General features: G+C 42.4%; 1 protein-coding gene across 1 annotated transcript in view; it reads left to right on the plus strand.

The window, feature by feature from the left end:
• The window catches only part of PPHLN1 (periphilin 1), a 142,311-nt gene that overhangs the window by 65,202 nt on the left and 56,759 nt on the right, over window positions 1-20,350 (plus strand). Inside the window, exon 9 of the mRNA XM_038772081.1 lies at window positions 4,727-4,867. Coding sequence (XP_038628009.1) covers window positions 4,727-4,867 — 141 coding nt within the window. The remainder of the gene's footprint in view (window positions 1-4,726; window positions 4,868-20,350) is intronic.

Genomic DNA, 20,350 nt, shown 5'->3' on the forward strand with positions numbered 1-20,350 from the left:
AATAATAGCATTTGTTAAACGCTTACTATGTGCAGAGCACTGTTCTAAGCGCTGAGGGGGAATACAAGGTGATCAAGTTGTCCCACGTGGGGCTCACAGTCTTAATCCCCATTTTACAGATGAGGTAACTGAGGCTCAGAGAAGTTAAGTGACTTGCCCAAGGTCACACACAGCAGACATGTGGCCGAGTCGGGATTCGAACCCATGACTTCTGACTCCAAAGCCCGTGCTCTTTCCACTTAGCCACACTGCTTCTCTCATAATTATCCATGATGCTCAAGTAGGGATGAAGGTGTGCTAGCAGTGCTCTTTTATAGTAACTAGGAGCCAAAAAAGGAAATAAGAAGTTCATTTGGACCGAGAGAGTGATGTTTAATACATGGGCCAATTTTTAAAATAAAATCAAGTATTTCAAAACAACTCACAAAGATGCTTCTGCATAAATGCCTGACTGTATTCTGGGACATTTTTCTAGCTTCAGCTTTTGCACTGTTTAAATGTTTTGACAGTACAAATTGATAAGGCAGTCTAATAATCGGTCCTAGAAAAGATAAAACGTGCAAACATTTAATCTCCTGACTTTGACAGAAGTTGTTTATATTTAAAGAAGAATTCAGACTTTTGCTTATTTCAGCAGAGACTTAGGAAGAGTTGCTGAAGTCACAGGTTTTGTTGTGGGTTTTGTTAAGTACTGTAGCACTGAAGCGAAGTAAAAAAAAATAATATTCATTCTGTTTTGAAAAAAACACACCAAGTATTTTTCACCCTGGAGGCTCACTACCCGAAGGGATTTTTTTTTTTACCCAAAAGAGGCATCTGCAGTAGAACTCTAACTTTGCATTTAGCCGTCAGTTGTGTTGACTAGGCTCAATTTACTTTACACACCGTTCTCCCTAGATTCCACCTCTAGTTTCTTTGCAGTACCAAGGGGCAGGGTGGACAAGGGCTACCCCAAAAGCTGTGCAGGTGAAGCTCATGACGTCTTTGCTGTCATGGAGTCAGTGCTTATAAGTTCAGAAGCTTGGCTGAGAAGTGAAGGGCTCCTGGTTGGTAAATGATGGGAGAGTATCTCTCAACTAGGAACAGAGGAGGACCTAGAATAATAATAATAATAACAATGGCATTTATTAAGCACTTACTATGTACAAAGCACTGTTCTAAGCGCTGGGGAGGTTACAGGGTGATCAGGTTGTCCCACGGGGGGCTCACAGTCTTAATCCCCATTTTACAGATGAGGTAACTGAGGCACAGAGAAGTGAAGTGACATGCCCAAAGCCACACAGCTGACAGCTGACAATTGGCTGAGCCGGGATTTGAACCCATGACCACCGACTCCAAAGCCCATGCTCTTTCCACTGAGCCATGCTGCTTCTCAACCCCCAGAACCCCCCGTGATGGCTTAGAAAATGGAAATTTAGCCTTGAACCCTCAGAAGTGGAAGCTCACTCCTCAGTTGTTGAATTTCAGAGCTACTGTCTTATATTCCTGTCCAGAACTGAGGAGTAAAATTCAGATTCAGATGGTGTAAGTTGAAATTGCAGAATGTACACACAGAAATTTAGATTCGTGCACTGTAAAAGTAAGAGGGAATATTAGACTCCATTGAGGCTTTTTGTTTGGGAGATTGAAATTGGGGCTGCTTTGCCGTAGAACTATAAATGAGGGTCAACATCAACCATCCTGACTAGGACTAGTAAAGGAAGATACACAATTAGGGATTCGATCCAATTGTGCTAGGTCTCTGTAGGGATGAGTGATCATGGCTGCACTAGATTCCTAAATGAGACAAGTTCAAAGCTCACAAATAGAAAATGAGCATAACAGAAAATAATAAAGCCATGATTTGTCAGGTGACTTCTTTAAAGCCACCAAGATTCAAGGTTTGGGGGGCTAAATTAAAGATTTGATGAACAGAAGTAAGAAATCATGTGCTTACTTCTGGAAGCTTGAGGACTGCTTGGGGAAAAAGCTGGGAAATGTGACTTAAACCAGGACAACCCCCACATTAAGGACAACAGGACAACCCCTCGCCCCCTCCTACCTCACCTCCCTTCTCTCCTTCTCCAGCCCAGCCCGCACCCTCCGCTCCTCTGCTGCTAATGTCCTCACCGTGCCTCATTCTCACCTGTCCCGCCATTGACCCCCGGCCCTACTGAGAGCTCACCTCCTCCAGGAGGCCTTCCCAGACTGAGCCCCCTCCTTCCTCTTCCCCTCTTCCCCCTCCCCATCCCCCGCTTTACCTCCTTCCCTTCCCCACAGCACCTGTATATATGCATATATGTTTGTACGTATTTATTACTCTATTTATTTTACTTGTACATATCTATTATATTTATTTTATTTTGTTAATATGTTTTGTTTTGTTCTCTGTCTCCCCTTTCTAGACTGTGAGCCCACTGTTGGGTAGGGACTGTCTCTATATGTTGCCAACTTGTACTTCCCAAGTGCTTAGTACAGTGCTCTGCACAAAGTAAGCGCTCAATTGATTAAGATACTGACCAAATTAGCCTACTCAGCTATACCCCAGCTACCCAGCTATTGCTTAGAGAAAAGTTAATTTACCATGTGCAGATTCAAGCATTTACCATATCTCAACTCGACTACTGCTTCAGCTTCCATGCTGACCTCTGTGCCCCGTGTCTCTCCCCTCTCCAGTCCATACTTCACTCTGCCAGATCATTTTTCTAAAAAAAGTTCAGCCCATATCTCCCCCCTCAAAACCCTCCAGTGGATTTGCCCACCCACCTCTACATCAAACAGAAACTCTTTACCATTGGATTTAAGGCAGTCAGTCAGCTCTCCCCGTCCTATCTAACCTTTCCGATCTCCTACTACAACCCAGCCCACACTCTTTGCTTATCAAACCCCATCCTAGTTACTGTACCTCCATCTTGTCTTTCTGTCAAGACAAGGGGCAAGGGTTAAGTGACGGATCGAGGTACAGTGAGGAGGTTGGGGTTCGATAAGCAAGCTCCTTCCTCTGGCCTGAAGCTCCCCCCCTTCATAATCGACAGACCACCACTCTGGCCACCTTCAAAGCCATCCTAGAATCGTATCTCCTGTAAGAGGCCTTCTCTTGGCCCTCATTTCCTCTATCTGCCCTCCTTTCTGCAACGGCTCTGCACTTGGATCTATATCCTATAAGCCCTTGATAGCCCAGCCCCACAGCATTTAGGTGGTCCCTGCCTCATCCCCCTCTCCATCCCCCCCATCTTACCTCCTTCCCTTCCCCACAGCACCTGTATATATGTTTGTACATATTTATTACTCTATTTATCTTACTTGTACATATCTATTCTATTTATTTTATTTTGTTAGTATGTTTGGTTTTGTTCTCTGTCTCCCCTTTCTAGACTGTGAGCCCGCTGTTGGGTAGGGACTGTCTCTATGTGTTGCCGACTTGTACTTCCCAAGCGCTTAGTACAGTGCTCTGCACACAGTAAGCGCTCAATAAATACGATTGATTGATTGATTGGTAATAACAGTTTGAGCACTTGGATCTCTACCTTTGGAAGCAGCCTGCCCAGTTGGCAAGAGCACGGGCCTGTGGATCAGAAGACGTGGGTTCTGATCCCGGAGCTGCCACTTGTCTGCTGTGTGTCCTTGGGCAAGTCACTTCACTTCCCTGAGCCTCAGTTACCTCATTTGTAAAATGGGGATTAACACTGTGAGCCCCAAGTGGGACAGTCTGATTACCTTGTATCTACCCCAACGCTTAGAACAGTACTTGGCATGTAGTAAGTGCTTAACAAATACCGTAATTATTATTACCCTTGAAGCACTTGATAATCCCCCCACAGCTGAGGCCCCACAGTACTTAAGTACTTACCCTTATACCCTTCCCTATCACCTGCCTATAATTTATTTTCAAAGTGTGTCTTCACATCTAGACTATATGCTTCTGGTGGGCAGTGGTCATGTCTACCAACTCCTTTTTTGTACTTTCCCAAGCACTTAGTATAGTGCCCTCCACACTGTAAGCGCTCAAGAAATACCATTGAATAGATGCATGAAGATCACTTTCTGTCTGGGTCTCAGGGGAACAGGCAAAAAGCACAACTCACAGCCAGTAGGAAGCTTCCAGTTGTCTGACTTCCTTCGCTCAGTGTCAGGAGAGATGAGCTGGGCATTCCCACTGGAATATTTACGGGGTGGGAGGGAAGAAGTGTAGCTTTCCCAGTCTCAGCAGAGAAGTAGTTTTCTCCTCAAATTCATAGATAAAATTATCGAGTCTGTGTACCCACAAATCAGTGGATTAATCTGAAAAAACAAACCCAACAAAATTATTTGTTTCCAGGGTTCCTAGGACTAGTATTTTTACTTTTCCAACTGATTTTTCTTCCATTTCATCAGTCACTGTTTCTCAGTACTTTTCCTCACAAGAGAAAGGCAGGCAACAGATTGTTTTAGGGCTAATCATTTAGCAGAAAGTCAAGTGCTTACTTCTGACTGATTCACAACAAGGGTGAGGGGGTCATTTTTGGAATGGAATAAACCCAGTGGGTTCTCATTCACTTTACGAAGTGGAGATCCATTTGCTTTCCAAGAAATCTTCAGCACATAGACTCTTTATGCCCCATGAAGTTGTGAACATTAGTAGCATAGGTAAAAGCGATCCTTATCTTAGTATAAGTTTACAATTCGACCAGATTGGTAACACAGAAGCAGCAGCCTGGACACAAAATTTTGGGAAATTGTTTACTCATACATGCATTTCTTTTCAAAGGCTGGATCCTCTGCCGTGTTGTACAGTGACCAACCAGGAGAGGCAGAGACTAATGTAACGGAGAGCACAGAACTGTCGGAGGACAAACAGAGTACTGAGCGCTCACAGGCAATATCATCAAAAATCAAAGAGATTGAGGAGGTAAGCGTTTTGATAGTGTTTCGAATAGTCTTTCCCATTTTATGTTTCATGCTGGGATTACAATGGATGCGTATTTTTCACCAGTTCTATTCAGATATGCGTCATAAGAAAAAAAAAAGCTTACCAAAAGCTGCAGTTACCTTCAGGCTTCACTTAGGAAATCTCTCCCCCATCACCCCCCTTTCTGTGGTCAAGAAAATTACCGTGAATTTCAGTTTTGGTTGTCAGATTTTACTCAAGTAATAATTGGAAAGATCATTTTTAGTTCTAGTTGCCCTTCCCCTACATTGTAAGGTCCTTGTAGGCTGTAAGCTCCTCCTAGACTGTAAGTTCCTTGTGGGGAGGGAGAGCATATGCCAACTCTTGTATTGTACATTTCCTACTCCCTAGTGTGGTTCTCAGCCCATAGTAAGTGCTCAACAAATAGCGTTGATCGATCGATCAGTTGATTGATTAAAGATTCATTATCTACTTATTAAACTCTCAGGCATTGTACCCCCTCTGTAAAAGTAGGAATCGATCATTGTTCACCGTCTTTTATTTGACAAGAGGGGTGAACTGAGCACTGACTGAAGGAAGTAATAGTCAACTGGATAGTGAAAGACTCTGCACATACATAAATGATATTCAGAGGTCCCTTGCATGTAGGTAGAAAGTAATTCCTTATATTTATGTATGATGCACCGACAGGTCTAATCGTTCTACCTGAGTTCCTAGATGTGCATCCATCCAAAATACTAATAATAATTGATGGTATGTGTTAAGTGCTTACTATGTGCAAAGCACTGTTCTAAGTGCTGGGGAGGATACAAGGTGATCAAGTTGTCCCACGTGGGGCTCACAGTCCATCCCCATTTTACAGATGAGGGACCTGAGGCACAGAGAAGTGAAGTGACTTGCCCAAGGTCACACAGCTGACAATTGGCAGAGCTGGGATTTGAACCCATGACCTTTGACTCCCAAGCCCGTGCTCTTTCCACTGAGCCATGCTGCTTCCCTAGCCACCTTATCTTGTTTGTGAAGCCTCGTGACAATTCAATTGGACGACTGTTTCGAGAGTTAAGAAGTGGCCCATATTAACATTTGTTGCTCAGTAAGTACCATTGTTCTAAGGTGCTCATGTTAAAGGGCTGCTATTGATTCACTGATTCGTTCATTCATTCAATCATATTTATTGAGCGCTTACTGCGTACACAGCACTGTACTAAGCGCTTGGGAAGTACAGATCAGCAACATATAGAACCGGTCCCTACCCAACAGCGGGCTCACAGTCTAGAAGGGGAAGACAGACAACATGTTGTCTAAAGTTATATATGCTCTTTTCAGCATTTGTTGTGTCATTGGGCAAAGTTGCTACTAAGTGTCAGGGATTAAATTGCATCATTTGTAGTATTTGTAGTTCACAATGCCTTTGACTCAACCTATATATATTTGCTGTATTAAAATTGTTGTCTTTCAGGTTGAAGTTTGATTCTGTGAAATGTTTCCATAATAGTGTAATTTCTTTTCATTTGCACTGAACAAATGTTAGACTACTCTAATAATGTCTTCACTGTAATTAGAACCTTTTGCTAAATTCAGTTGGGGGCATTCTGATCAATGATAATAATGGCTCTCGCTATTTAGGGATTAATGAGTTCCTTTGGCAGACATTTAGAGTGGCTTGTGTGGCCATGTCTTGCCTAACAGAAGGGTCTTGCCTGGGCAAAGTTATTTTTTACCGCCTCTCATTCTGAGTCATTCTCGATTTCCTTGCTCCTCTATCTCCTTTGACCTAGAAGCCTCTGGTTTCTTCTATTTCAGCAACAGAATTTTAGTAGTAGGAATAGTATTTATTACATGAAGTGCTTAAGGTGTAAAGAGCACTGTATTAAAAACCCTGGGAGGAAACAGGCCTATGGGAATTTAGACGTAGTCCCTGTCCCTCAGGGGGCTCCCAATCTAAAAATTTTGATAGTCCTGTCTAATTTATCTTCTCTCAGGGTCGCACCTGGAGAGTTTCCAGTACTCTACCTGTCTCAACTGTGGTAGGGAGAGTCAAGCAGATGTGTATCCATTCCATTCCCAGCTTGGGCAATGGCTAGTGAGTGGAAGGCAAACTGCTACAAGTCAACACTCAAAACTCACGTGTGCTGGGTAGCAGTGGCATGGATGAGAGTCAAGGGTGGAGACTCAATTTTCTGGGCAGAAGGAGGCAATGGTAAACCACTTCCAGATTTTTGCCAAGAATACAGTACCAGAATGATTGCAGATGGAGGTGGGGCGTTCTGGGAGAGATGTGTCCCTGGCGCTGCTACAGATCGAAGACGACTTGACAGTATAAGACAAGACATCTGATTTATAGTGAATATGGACAGGAGCTAGGAAATATCTTCATCTTCCACCTTTTGTACAACTTACAATTATATGGTTTGATATTTGATGATCCCTTAAAATTGGCAAACCTTTTCCCTGAAGCTGGTTCTGTTTCGTAAATGAATGTCATATTATATACATGTAGCATCAAGCTAATCCCATACTGTTATAATTGCCAATCTGAGAATGGCACAAAGTGGCCTGCAAAAGTTGCAGAGAATGAAGGAGATATTTGCTGGGTAATTCCCTTATGGACCTTCTCTGATTCTTTAAAGCGTACTGGCATGCTTAAGATCTGCCATTGTTTAATGCTAAACTGAACGGACTTAAATCACACTATTCAAGTCAGTCAAAATACTTAAAAGACCAAGTGGGAGAGGAAAAGGAGTGTCTAAGCCAAAATTAACCCTGCAGTGTTATTTCAAAATGAGAGAGGGTCGCTCAAATTTGATAGCAAAACCATGAAAATTGTAAAATAAGAACATTTAAGTGTGGAATGGCTGAATCTGTGGGGAGAAGACAGCATACAGAACAAAGCAGAAGAAACCGTCAAGCTCAGAATTCTCTACCCTGAATAATTTGGGATATTAAATTCTTCAATCTATTTTCAGGCTGCAGCACAAATTATTCTTATGCGACTGCCTGAAAGTATATTTTTAATAACCACTTCCAAATTGTGCCAATTATTTCAAGCAGTTTATTGGTATAATTATCTTTTCCAGTTAGCTAACAAGTTTTCTTTCTACATAATTGAGGGTGGTTGCTTGCTTTCTTGCTGTTTTTATAAAACTAATATTTAGAGAAGCATGTTCTGTACATTCAGCTCTTAGTGCCAAAAATGCATCTCTAAAGAAACAATTGATATAAAATTCTAATTCACTTTACAGCGCTTAGAACAGTGCCTTGCACATACTGACTGTACCGCCTATTTCTGCAACCAAATGGAAACACCAGGCATCGTCTCCCTAAAATCTCTCTAGTGCCATCCTTTTCCTGTCCCGTCTTCGACTCTAATCCTTTCCAGGAGGGTCTCAAGAAGAGATCTCCTGCCTACGCTTCAAATCTAGGTCCTGCACCTGGGTCTACTACTACCACATCCATTCACATCTTTTTAAAACATTTGACCTCTCTCCTGTCTGCCAGGACCTCCGTCTTCACCCACTCCCTCTCCAATGCATCCTTCCCTATTGCTTTCATACATGCCCATCTATTCATTCATTCAGTCATATATATTGAGCACTTACTGTGTGCAGAGCACTGTACTAAGCACTTAGTACAAATTGGCAACATATAGAGACGGTCCCTACCCAACAACGGGCTCACAGTCTAGAAGGGGGAGACAGACAGCAAAACAAAACATGTGGACAGGTGTCAAGTCGTCAGAACAAGTAGAATTAAAGCTAAATCTGTTGTCTTTGCTGAAAACAACAACCAACAACAAACAAACCCTTAACCCCACGGAACACTTGAATTATCTCCTTGTCTTCCTCCTACCATTCCTGTCCAAACTGTCTCCACTTCTCCCTTTGACCCCCTCCATTTTGGCTTCCGCCTTCTTCACTGCCCTTATATATCATAATCTGAGCCCCTGATCTTCCAAATGTAATGTATAATACTGTATAATATAATATAATATACTAATATAATATAATAAATATAATATAATAGTATAATGCTCTGCCCAGAGGTTGTCAACAGTATACCGTTGATTGATTGATTACGGAACGACTACTGTTTGCATTTTGAAATTACACTCTTTCTGCTGATACTCTGCTTTAGGACCAGAATCCAGCATCCGTCACCTTGAAAACTGCTGCAGTCTCTAAATTGATTGATTGACGGATTGATTGATTTGAACAGGGGGTAGAAGGTAGAAAGTTGAGAGTGAGGTATAGTGAGAAGACACCACCCTTCTGTACCGAATAATTTGATAACTCCTGATTTCAATATTAATGTGGCCTTACTGGGGTGTAAAAGCTAGAATGATTTCAAGCTTTGGAATTAATTAACAGCCAAAGTCTTGGGAGGCAGAAATAGAAAGAAAGCAAAATTTGGAGCTTTAAAAGGCTTCTGAGGGAGTGAATAAAGAGGGCTTTCTCAGGGGGAGACAAAAAATAACCTTAAGGCAAGAGGGGTTGTTTGCTTTGAATCAAATAATCGATCAGTGGTATTTACTGATCTCTTACTGTATACAGAACTCTGTACTAAGTGCTTGGAAGAGTACAGTGAAGCAGAGTTGGTGGACCTGTTCCCTGCCCACAGTGAGCTTACATTCTAGAGGGGGTGCACTTACGGTTTGACAAGGGTTGTACTGAGAACTTCATCAATCATATTTATTTATTGAGCGCTTACTGTGTGCAGAGCACTGTACTAAGCGCTTGGGAAGTACAAGTTGGTAACATATAGAGACAGTCCCTACCCAGCAGTGGGCTCACAGTCTAAAAGGGAGTCTAAAAGAGCTTGGGAGAATACAGTGCAGTGGAGTGTGTGGGCGTGATCCGTGTACATAAGGAGCTTGCAGACTAAAGGGGGAGGCAGGCATTAAACTACCTTCCAGGTGGTTACACACATAAGTGCTCTGGGGAGAAGGTCTTTGGAAAGACCAGGGTGTGGTTCTCTTGAGAAGCAGCCTGGCCTAGTAGCAAGAGCATGGGCTTGAGAGTCAGAGGACATGGGTTCTAATCCCAACTCTGTGACCTTGGGCAAGTCACTTAATTTCTCTGGACCTCAGTTACCTCATCTATAAAATGGGGATGAAGACTGTGAGCCCCATGTGGGTCAATCTGATTATCTTGTATCTACCCCTGCGCTTGAACAGTGCTTGGCACATAGTAAGTGCTTAACAAATGCATCATCATTATTATTATATAAGTCTTTAAGTCTGATTCAAAACCTTATTGAAGGCACATCTCCTCTAAGAGTCTTCCCCAATGAGACCTTCATTTCCTCTTCTCCCACTCCCTTCTGCGTTCTTTTTTGATGGCATTTATTAAACGCTTACTATGTGCAAAGCACTGTTCTAAGCGCTGGGGAGGTTACAGGGTGATCAAGTTGTCCCACGGGGGCCTCACGGTTTTAACCCCCATTTTACTGAAGAGGTAACTGAGGCACAGAGAAGTGAAGTGACTTGCCCAAAGTCACACAGTTGGCGGAGCTGGGATTTGAACCCATGACCTCTGACTCCAAAGCGTGGGCTCTTTCCACTGGGCCATGCTGCGTTGCCTTTGCACTTAGATCTGCACCCTTTAATCCACCCCGCCCTCAGCCCTCATGTACGTGATTCATATTATTGTCCTTCTCCCTCTCTAGGCCGTAAACTCGTTGCTGGCAGGAAGCATTTCTACCCGCCCTGTTATGTTGTACTCAACTGAGTACAGTGCTCTGCACACACACAGTAAGCGCTCAGTAATGCAACTGATTGATTGAAGTCTGGAATGTTTCCCCGTCCAGTGGGTTCCTCCTGCTGCGGGATCCTGGGGACTGTTCCCTGGAGAACAGCAGGTTAAGGATGGGAATGATGAGGACGACATCTTTTGGTGTTGGCAGCCTTATCCTGGGCCCCTCGCTGGTGCGACACATCTCCAGGAGCCCCGAGACAGCTTGGCAAAGAGCCACTGCAACCTTTCTTTCAGTTGCATTTGTTGAGCACTGACTGTGTGCAGAGCACTGTACTAAGCGCCTGGGAGAGTACAGTCATTCATTCTGTCAGTTCAGTCATTGAGTCTTCTTTATTGTGCACTTACTGCGTTCAGAGCACTATACTCAGTAAGCAGACACACTCCCTGCCCACAATGAAGTTACAGTCTAGAGGACTACAGTCTATGTTGCCAACTTGTTCTTCCCAAGCGCTTAGTATAGTGCTCTGCACACAGGAAGAGCTCAATAAATACGATTGATTGATTGATTGGCAAGCTTGCAGTTTAGAGGTTCTTCTGCTCAATGCTCGCACTTTCCTTAAAGATCCCCCTACCCTGCATCGCTTGGCTCAGACAAGTGAGGTCACTCGGTTCAAATGTAGCCGCGACCACGACCCAAGACAGTTTCCTAAAGCGGTTGCGGTAGATGTGAAGTGGGATGGTCCGCTGTCTCTGAGCATTCAGATCTTTGCTTTTCTGCTATGTTGCTAATGATACATTGCTACAGAGGACCTTTCATTTACTGGCCAGGCTGCAGTATCTCAGGACCTGTTACACTTTCTGCCTGACGAGGGTTAAAGCTGAGACGAAATGATTATGGGAACTGTTCATAGCCTTAGGTTACGTGGTCAAAAAAGTTCTTGTTAACTCCGCGAATCTTTACGTTTTTATTTATTTTTTTTAATGGCGTTTAGTAAGCTCTGCCAATTGTCAGCTGTGTGACTCTGGGAAAGTCACTTAACTTCTCTGTGCCTCAGTTACCTCATCTGTAAAATAGGGATTAAGACTGTAAGCCCCACCAGGGACAACCTGATCACCTTGTAACCTCCCCAGCGCTTCGAACAGTGCTTTGCACATAGTAAGCGCTTAATAAATGCCATTATTATTATTATTATTATTATTATTATTATAAGCACTTACTATGTGCAAAGCACCGTTCTATTTGGGTGGCTGCGTACATTTACATCATTCTGGCTCCCGCACAACTTGATCACTCTCATTTCCTCTGTACGTATATTTGTAACTGGTGTACTGTGATCGATGGAACCAAAATTCAGACGTCCTAGCCCTGCTTTCCCATATCTCTGTTATGGGCAGGGAACGTGTCTGTTAAGTTTGTCGTATTGTACTCTCCCAAACGCTTAGTAGAATGCTTTGCCCCTAGTAAGCGCTCAGTAAATACCATTGATTGATCTCTGATGGCTTTTCAGGAGTCTTCTTTGAACTCCCTCAGGGACTGTGATCATCTCTCTGTGCTTGGGGGTTCCGCCAAACACGGAACAAATACCGTAGTCATTATTATCATTATTATTATTGTACCTGTGTGAGGCTGAAGATAGAAATTGTCTGGATGGTATTCATAATTCTTGGTTTTGAAACATTTGCTATGGGCTGTTTTTCATATATAAGTAAAAAATTCAGTTTCCAGTCCTCTACCAGTCTCAGCTATGGGAGGGAGAGTCAAGCAGAGGCCCGTCCATTCCATTTCTAGCTTGGGCAGTGGCTAGCGAGGAGAAGGCAATCTGCCACCAGGCAAAACTCACCTGTGCTGGGCAGCAGCGGCATGGGAGAGACCCAAGGGTGGAGATTCAAGATTAGGAAGGAGGCGGTGGTAAAGTGCTTCTGTATTTTTACCAAGAAAACTCTATGCTTAAACTACCAGAATGATTGCAGATGGAGATGGGGCCTTCTGGAAGAGACGTGTCCATGGCGTCGCTGTGGGTCGTACACGACTCGACAGCATAAGACGACAACATCAGGGACTGTGTCCCTGAGGCCTTCCCAGACTGAGCCCCTTCCTTCCTCTCCCCCTCGTCCCCCTCTCCATCCCCCCCATCTTACCTTCCCCACAGCACCTGTATATATGTATATATGTTTGTACATATTTATTACTCTATTTATTTATTTATTTTATTTGTACATATCTATTCTATTTATTTTATTTTGTTAGTATGTTTGGTTTTGTTCTCTGTCTCCCCCTTTTAGACTGTGAGCCCACTGCTGGGTAGGGACTGTCTCTATATGTTGCCAATTTGTACTTCCCAAGCGCTTAGTACAGTGCTCTGCACATAGTAAGCGCTCAATAAATACGATTGATGATGATGACTGTGATCTCAATTGCAAGGATGCCCTCATCCAGACTGTTTTACGTAGGGTTTTTCTTAGTAGATTTTAGTGCAAATTGAAATTATTTGGATAACACATATCATGATAGGCATGGGTTCGAATCCCGGCTCCTCCACATGTCTGCTGTGTGACCTTGGGCAAGTCACTTAACTTCTCTGAGCCTCAGTTCCCTCATCTGTAAAATGGGAATTAAGACTGTGAGCCCCACGTGGGACAACTTGATCACCTTGTATTCCCCCCAGCGCTTAGAACAGTGCTCTGCACATAGTAAGCGCTTAACAAATGCCATCATTATTGTTATTGTTATTATTAATGTAATTTAACTGCTTACTGCGTGCAGAGCATTGTCCTAATCACTGGGAGAAAATTGACGTGTGGGAGTTAGGTTTGCTTGATAGTTTTAGATTGGGGAATAAAATGACACCTTAAAGTCCAAAAAATCGACTTATTTTAACTAGAATTGGAGACTAGAAAAAGTGGGTAGTGCAGTTAACTTTCGAGTCTTTTAAGAGAAAATCATGTTTATTTGAGTTCCTTCAGGCACCTTTAATAGGATTTATATTTGTGCAATATGATAGTTGAGAGGTTTAAGATTAATAGGCGCATCAAGTACTTTTTACACTGAATGGTTTTTTCTGTAATGTACCGATAGCTTGCATAATCTTCTTTATAATTAATTTCAGAGGGGATATACAGAGATGGCATGTATTCATACATCTCTTAGGTATAGATGAACCGCATATCAAGACATTAATCAGAATTTTTGTAGACATCAACCAAGATGATTGATCGAGGGGAAACTATCAAACCTTACATTTTCCATATATAATTTTAGATCTGCATAAATACTGGGAAAGGACTCCTTAGACACTACTCATGAAATTGACTGTTGAGCTTTGTGTTAAACTGTTTATTTTGAATGTGCCTCTTAATGTAAATTATACTTCACTGGGTTTGCTGTTGAACTGAAAGTGTATCTTTGTTTTTGCAGAATAAGATTCTATTTCTTGAAATAGGGCAGTAGCGTTTGTAGTCATACAACCTTTTGAAACCTTTTTTAATATTCTAAAACTAAGAATATATGGTGTAGCATAAAGAGTATTTTAGGAAAAAGGTGTAAAGCATGATCTGATCAAATTGAAAATTTATGTAACATTTTTAGAAGCTCTTCTGTTGCATGTTTTACTTGGAGTACCAGTAAAACTTGGTGATCCTGGTCAGTGAATTTGACAGCATATGTAATATAAATATATAGCACTAGTCTGACAGTTCCATTTCTGTTTTCGGAAGTCGATTTACTGAATTGTTTTCAAGCATGAAGCAGTCCACAAAAACTTGGTATACCTTGAAAAATGTTCATCCTCAGCTCTTATTTGTGTAGCCAAGGAAATGTAAGGGTGAAAGAATGAAAAGAATAAGCAAGAAATATATATATATATATATATATAAATGTATACATATGTATATGTATACATACATATATATATAAGGCATTAATTATATGTTTGTTTAGTGTTCTTTTAATCCATTTACCTGCAAATCTCAGAGTGGTAGGTTGCAACTTTTCACTTTGAGCATAGGGGTGTAGGGGCAGGGGTTGAAGAAGGATGAGGACTGGGGACAGACTTCAAAGAGGTAGGAGGCCAGAATGCCACCGGTTTGGATATTTTCAGGCCTGTTGAGAAACTCATGTCTTGTGAGAGACCTGGGGTGAGCAATCCTGGGAGCCTAGCTCAGACAGGTGAGGAGGTAGTCCCCAAAATTGCCCCTGTGGAATGGGCACATCTACATGGCAGTCTTACATAGAGAAGCAGCATGCCCTAGTGGAGTCTTATGCCAGCCCCACCACTTTTTTTTTTTGTAGTTTTTGTTAAGAGCTTACTATGTATCAGGCACTATACCAAGCCCTGGAGTAGATACAGGCTAATCTGGTTGGACACAGTCCAGGTCCCACAGGGGCTCACGGTCTTAGTCCCCATTTTGCAGCTGAGGTAACTAAAACATAGAGAAGTTAAGTGATTTGCCCAAGGTCACACAGCAGGTGCGTGGCAGAGCTGGGATTAGAACCCAGGTCCCTCTGAGCCCCCCAGGTCACACTTTCCTGCCCCTTGGGCAAGTCACATAACATCTATCTACTTCAGTTTCCTCATCTGTAAAATGGGGATTAAATCCTACTCTCTCATTCATTCATTCATTCATTCATTCATTCATTCATTCATTCATCCATCCATTCATTCAATCATTTTTATTATTATTAATAATAATTATTATTATTATGGTATTTGTTAAATGCTATGTGCCAAGCACTGTTCTAAGCACTGGGGTAAATACAAGATAATCAGGTTGTCCCACGTGGGGCTCACAGTCTCAAGCCCCATTTTATAAATGACGTAGCTGGGGCACGGACAATTTAAGTGACTTGCCCAAGGTCACGCAGCTGACAAGTGGTGAAACCAGGATTAGAATCCACAACCTCCGACTCCCAAGTCCGTGCTCTTCCCACGAGGCCATGCTGCTGCTTCCTGTGTGCAGAACACTGTACTAAGCACTTGGGAAAGTACAATACAGCAATAAAGTGACAGTCCCTGCCCACAATGAGCTCACAGTCCCACGTAGACTGTGGGCCCCATGCATGGCAAGGACTGTGTCCAACCTGATTATCTTGTATCTACCCCAGCGCTTAGAACCGTGCCAAACATTGTGCCAAACACGGAACAAATACCATAGTCATTATTATCATTCTTATTATACCCGTGTGAGGCTGAAAATAGAAATTGTCTGGATGATATTCATAATTCTTGAAACATTTGCTATGGGCTGTTTTTCATATATAAATAAAAAATTCAGACATTTCCTCCCTCTCCATCCCCCTCATCTTACCTCCTTCCCTTCCCCTCAGCACCTGTATATATGTATACATGTTTGTACATATTTATTACTCTATTTATTTTTTTATTTATTTTACTTGTACATATCTATTCTATTTATTTTATTCTGTTAGTATGTTTGGTTTTGTTCTCTGTCTCCCCTTTCTAGACTGTGACCCACTGTTGGGTAGGGACTGTCTCTATATGTTGCCAACTTGTACTTCCCAAGCGCTTAGTACAGTGCTCTGCACACAGCAAGCGCTCAATAAATACGATTGATTGATTGATTGATTGCCAATGTATGTGTATCACTTAATGCTGTTTTTGTTATTCCAATTTAGATCAATTTTGGGGCATGGTGGATATACTTTCCTTTCAGTGGTGATTTTAGAATAATAATAATAATGTCATTTGTTAAGCACTTACTATGTGCAAAGCACTGTTCTAAGCTCTGGGGGGATACAAGGTGATCAGGTTGTCCCACTTGGGGTTCACAGTCTTAATCCCCATTTTCCAGATGAGGTAACCGAGGCACAGAGAAGTTAAGTGACTTGCCCAAAGTCACACAGCTGACAAGTGGTGGAGCTGGGATTCGAACCCACAACCTCTGACATCCAAGCCCATGCTCTTTCCACTGAGCCACACTAGATTCTCAAAATATCCTAAATACTTAAAACCTGTTAACCAGTACAGGACTTCCTACGTAGGACTCTCAATTGGCTCTGTGAAAGTAGACTATTAGTAGAAGAACACTAAACAAAGTCTAGATTCCTGCAGCAAATTAGCTAAAATTTATTGATGCAATACCCAAATCCCCCAAATTGTCTTTATGTATAAAAATTGTCCATGGGGATTGCATCAAGAAATTTTACCTAATTTTCTGTGGGAAGCTAGACTGTGTGGGTATGGGTGTAGGTGTGTCTGTATATTTGTATATACATATATGTATATATAAAAACAATATTTTGGTTTACATGTACATATACATAAATTATAACATGATCAAGGTATAATAAATCACGACATTAAAATTCTACAGTGCTACTGAAAAAAGAGCTAATTTAAGAATGTTATAATGGAGAACCACTGTACTGGTTTATTCAAAACAGTGAATGATTTGAAACAATTACTATTCATTTGGTCTGTTCTTTAAAAATATTTGGTCAGTCTGGATCAGATTCTCTCACAGTCCATTTTTTCGGCCCCGTGACTCTTGAATCAGAGTTTTACTGCTTTTCTAGGTTTGCAGAATGTCACTAAAAATGATTTGACCACATTTGCTGCTTGAAAAATACAGCAGTGATTAAAATGCTTGGTGACCATGACATGTACTTGGACTTGGCCTCGACCAGAGAAACAAAATCATGACAAAAAGGAAACAGACTGCTCAGCCACATCTCCGCCGCAATTCAATTCGGATGAAATACGATTGATATTGAATCCTAAAAGTGGACCATTTGACTTTCATACGCATCCATCTGTACTAAGCAGAGTGAAATTCTAGCTATCTTTGCGTGTGTGTGCGCTGTGGGAAAGAGAGAAGACATGGGGAGCAGAACATGGTTTACTCTGTGCCTGGGGGCTCCCAGCTTCAGGGTAATAATAATAATAATAATTGTGGTATTTGTTAAGTGCTTACTGGAGAAGGAGCGTGGCATAGTGGAAAGAGCAGGGCTTGAGAGACAGAGATTGTGAGTTCTAATCCTGGCTCCACCGCTTGTCATCTGTGTGAGTTCGGGCAAGTCACTGAACTTCTCAATCAATCAATCGTATTTATTGAGCACTTACTGTGTGCAGAGCCCACTGTTGGGTAGGGACTGTCTCTATATGTTGCCAATTTGTACTTCCCAAGCGCTTAGTACAGTGCTCTGCACATAGTAAGCGCTCAATAAATACGATTGATGATGATGATGATGATGCAGAGCACTGTACTAAGCGCTTGGGAGGTACAAGTCGGCAACACACAGAGCCGGTCCCTACCCAACAGTGGGCTCACAGTCTAGAAGGGGGAGACAGAGAACCAAACCAAACATATTAACAAAATAAAATAAATAGAATAGATATGTACAAGTAAAATAAATGAATAGATAGAGTAATAAATACGTACAATTTCTAGACTGTGAGCCCACTGTTGGGTAGGGACTGTCTCCATATGTTGCCAACTTGTACTTCCCAAGCGCCCAGTACAGTGCTCTGCACACAGTAAGCGCTTAATAAATACGATTGATTGATTGATTGATATACAGGTGCTGTGGGGAAAGGAAGGAGGTAAGGCGGGGGCGGAAGGAGGGGGTTCAGTGTGGGAAGGCCTCCTGGAGGAGGTGAGTTCTCAGTAGGGCCTTGGAGAGCTCTAAGTAGGCCCTAGTCCGGTGTTCTGTACACAGTAATCAATCAATCGTATTTATTGAGCGCTTACTGTGTGCAGAGCAACGTACTGAGCGCTTGCTTAGTTACCTCATCTGTGAAATGGGGATTAAGACCGTCCCCCATGTGGGGCAAACCAATTACCTTGTGTCTACCTCAGCGCTTAGAACAGTGCTTGACGCATAGTAAGTGCTTAACAAATGCCATCATTATTGTGTCCCAGGCGCTGTACTATGCGCTGGTGTGGATACAAGAAAATGGGGTTGGACACAGTCCCTGGCCCACATGGGACTCACAGTCACAATCCCCATTTTACAGATGAGAGGCAGCGTAGCCTAGAGGAAAGCCATGATGGGCCTGGAGGTCCGGACACCAACATGCTGATCCTGACTCTGCCACTCATTCATTCATTCAATTGTATTTATTAAGCGCTTACGGTGTGCCGAGCACTGTACTAAGCACTTAGGAAAGTACAATGCAACAATAAACCGTGGCATTCCTTGCCCACAGTGAGCTCACAGTCTAGGGTGGGGGGGGGGGGGTTGCTGAGTGACCTGGGACAAGTCACTGCACTTCTGTACCTCAGTTTCCTTGTTTGTAAAATATGAATTAAATAACTGCTTTCCTTCCCCATTGCCCTGTATTGGACAAGAAAGTCTTGTATAGCACAGAGACTGTTCTGGGCTGATCGTATTATAGCCACCACAACATTTAGCAAAATGGTTGGTGTGCAGTCAGAGCTTAAAAAGTGCCACATTTTTATTATGTCACACAAACAATGTGTGCCACGTTCATTGATCCACCCAGTAAGCCCCCCGTATACCCCGTCGTTTAGTGCAGACATTCACTCAATTCATTCACACACAGTTCATCCCCTCTGTTTCCAGTGATATTTCATTTGCTACGATGGGGGCTGGAACCAACAGAATTAATATTTATAATAATAATAATGACAATGATGTTTGTTTAACACTTAGTATGTGCCAAGCACTGTACTAACCACCAAACAGGAAGTGTGTCTAGGTAGATTGATGTGGGGGGGGGGGAGTTGGGGGGGAGTGTGTTGCTTTGTAGTCAAATAATTCACCACTGATGGTGAAATTTACCTATGAACACATGTGTGGCTAACATGGGCAGTGTGGAACCCAGAGCCCTGACCATCTTGGTCACACAGAGTAGGAGACTGTACACTCATTGTGGGCAGGGAATGTGTCCGTTTATTGTTATATTGTACTCTCCCAAGCGCTTAGTACAGTGCTCTGCACTGCTCAGCCCAGGAAATACGATTGATTGAAATGCCCCTATGGAAATGAGAGTTCCGGCATCATTATGTCACGTATGGGAAGAAATTTTGTTACATAGAGATTTTAGATCCTGAGTGGTAAAACCTGTAATATTTCCCAGTATTCAGATTCTAATGATACCAACAGAAACACATTCTCACTATTGGAACTGTCAACTTTCTCTGTTCTTGTCCATCTAAATATTTATCTTGTGATTTGTAACTATAATGGGCTTACCTCACCTCATGCATCTTGTCCTGCAGCCCAGCCCACATCATTTTGCTCCTCTAGCACAGCTTATTCACCGTATCTTGTCTTTCTCACTGCCGATCCCTTTCCCATATCCTCCCCCTAGCCTGGAATTCCCTTCCCCTCCAAAAACACCATTCTCCCGCAAGAGACCTTCCCCAGTTAAGCCTTCTTTTCCCCATCTTTGCATTTGGATCTGTAACCTGGGCATTTGATATTCACCTCACCCTCAACCCCACAGCATTTATGTGCGTACATTAAAATTATACATTATAAATGCCCTATGCATTTAAATGTCTGTCTCCCTCTTTAGACTGTAAGCTTGCGGGCAGGGAACCTGTCTGCCACTTCTGTGGTATTATGCTCTTCCAAGCACAATGCTCTGCACATAGTAAGCACTCAGTAAATACCATTGATTGATTAGGGAGAGAGCACTTTGGGTCACTTTATAAAAGAAATGAAGGTATAAGGATGATTCAAGCTTATTGCTATTCTATCGCTTTTATAGCAGATTTCTGTTTATAAATAGGAACATTAAAAGCAAACACTGTCTTTAACACATAATGGACCAAAATGAAAGTAGATTGGAAGTGATGACAAAAA

Source organism: Tachyglossus aculeatus, chromosome 2, assembly GCF_015852505.1.
Source record: "Tachyglossus aculeatus isolate mTacAcu1 chromosome 2, mTacAcu1.pri, whole genome shotgun sequence".
Lineage (NCBI taxonomy): Eukaryota > Metazoa > Chordata > Mammalia > Monotremata > Tachyglossidae > Tachyglossus > Tachyglossus aculeatus.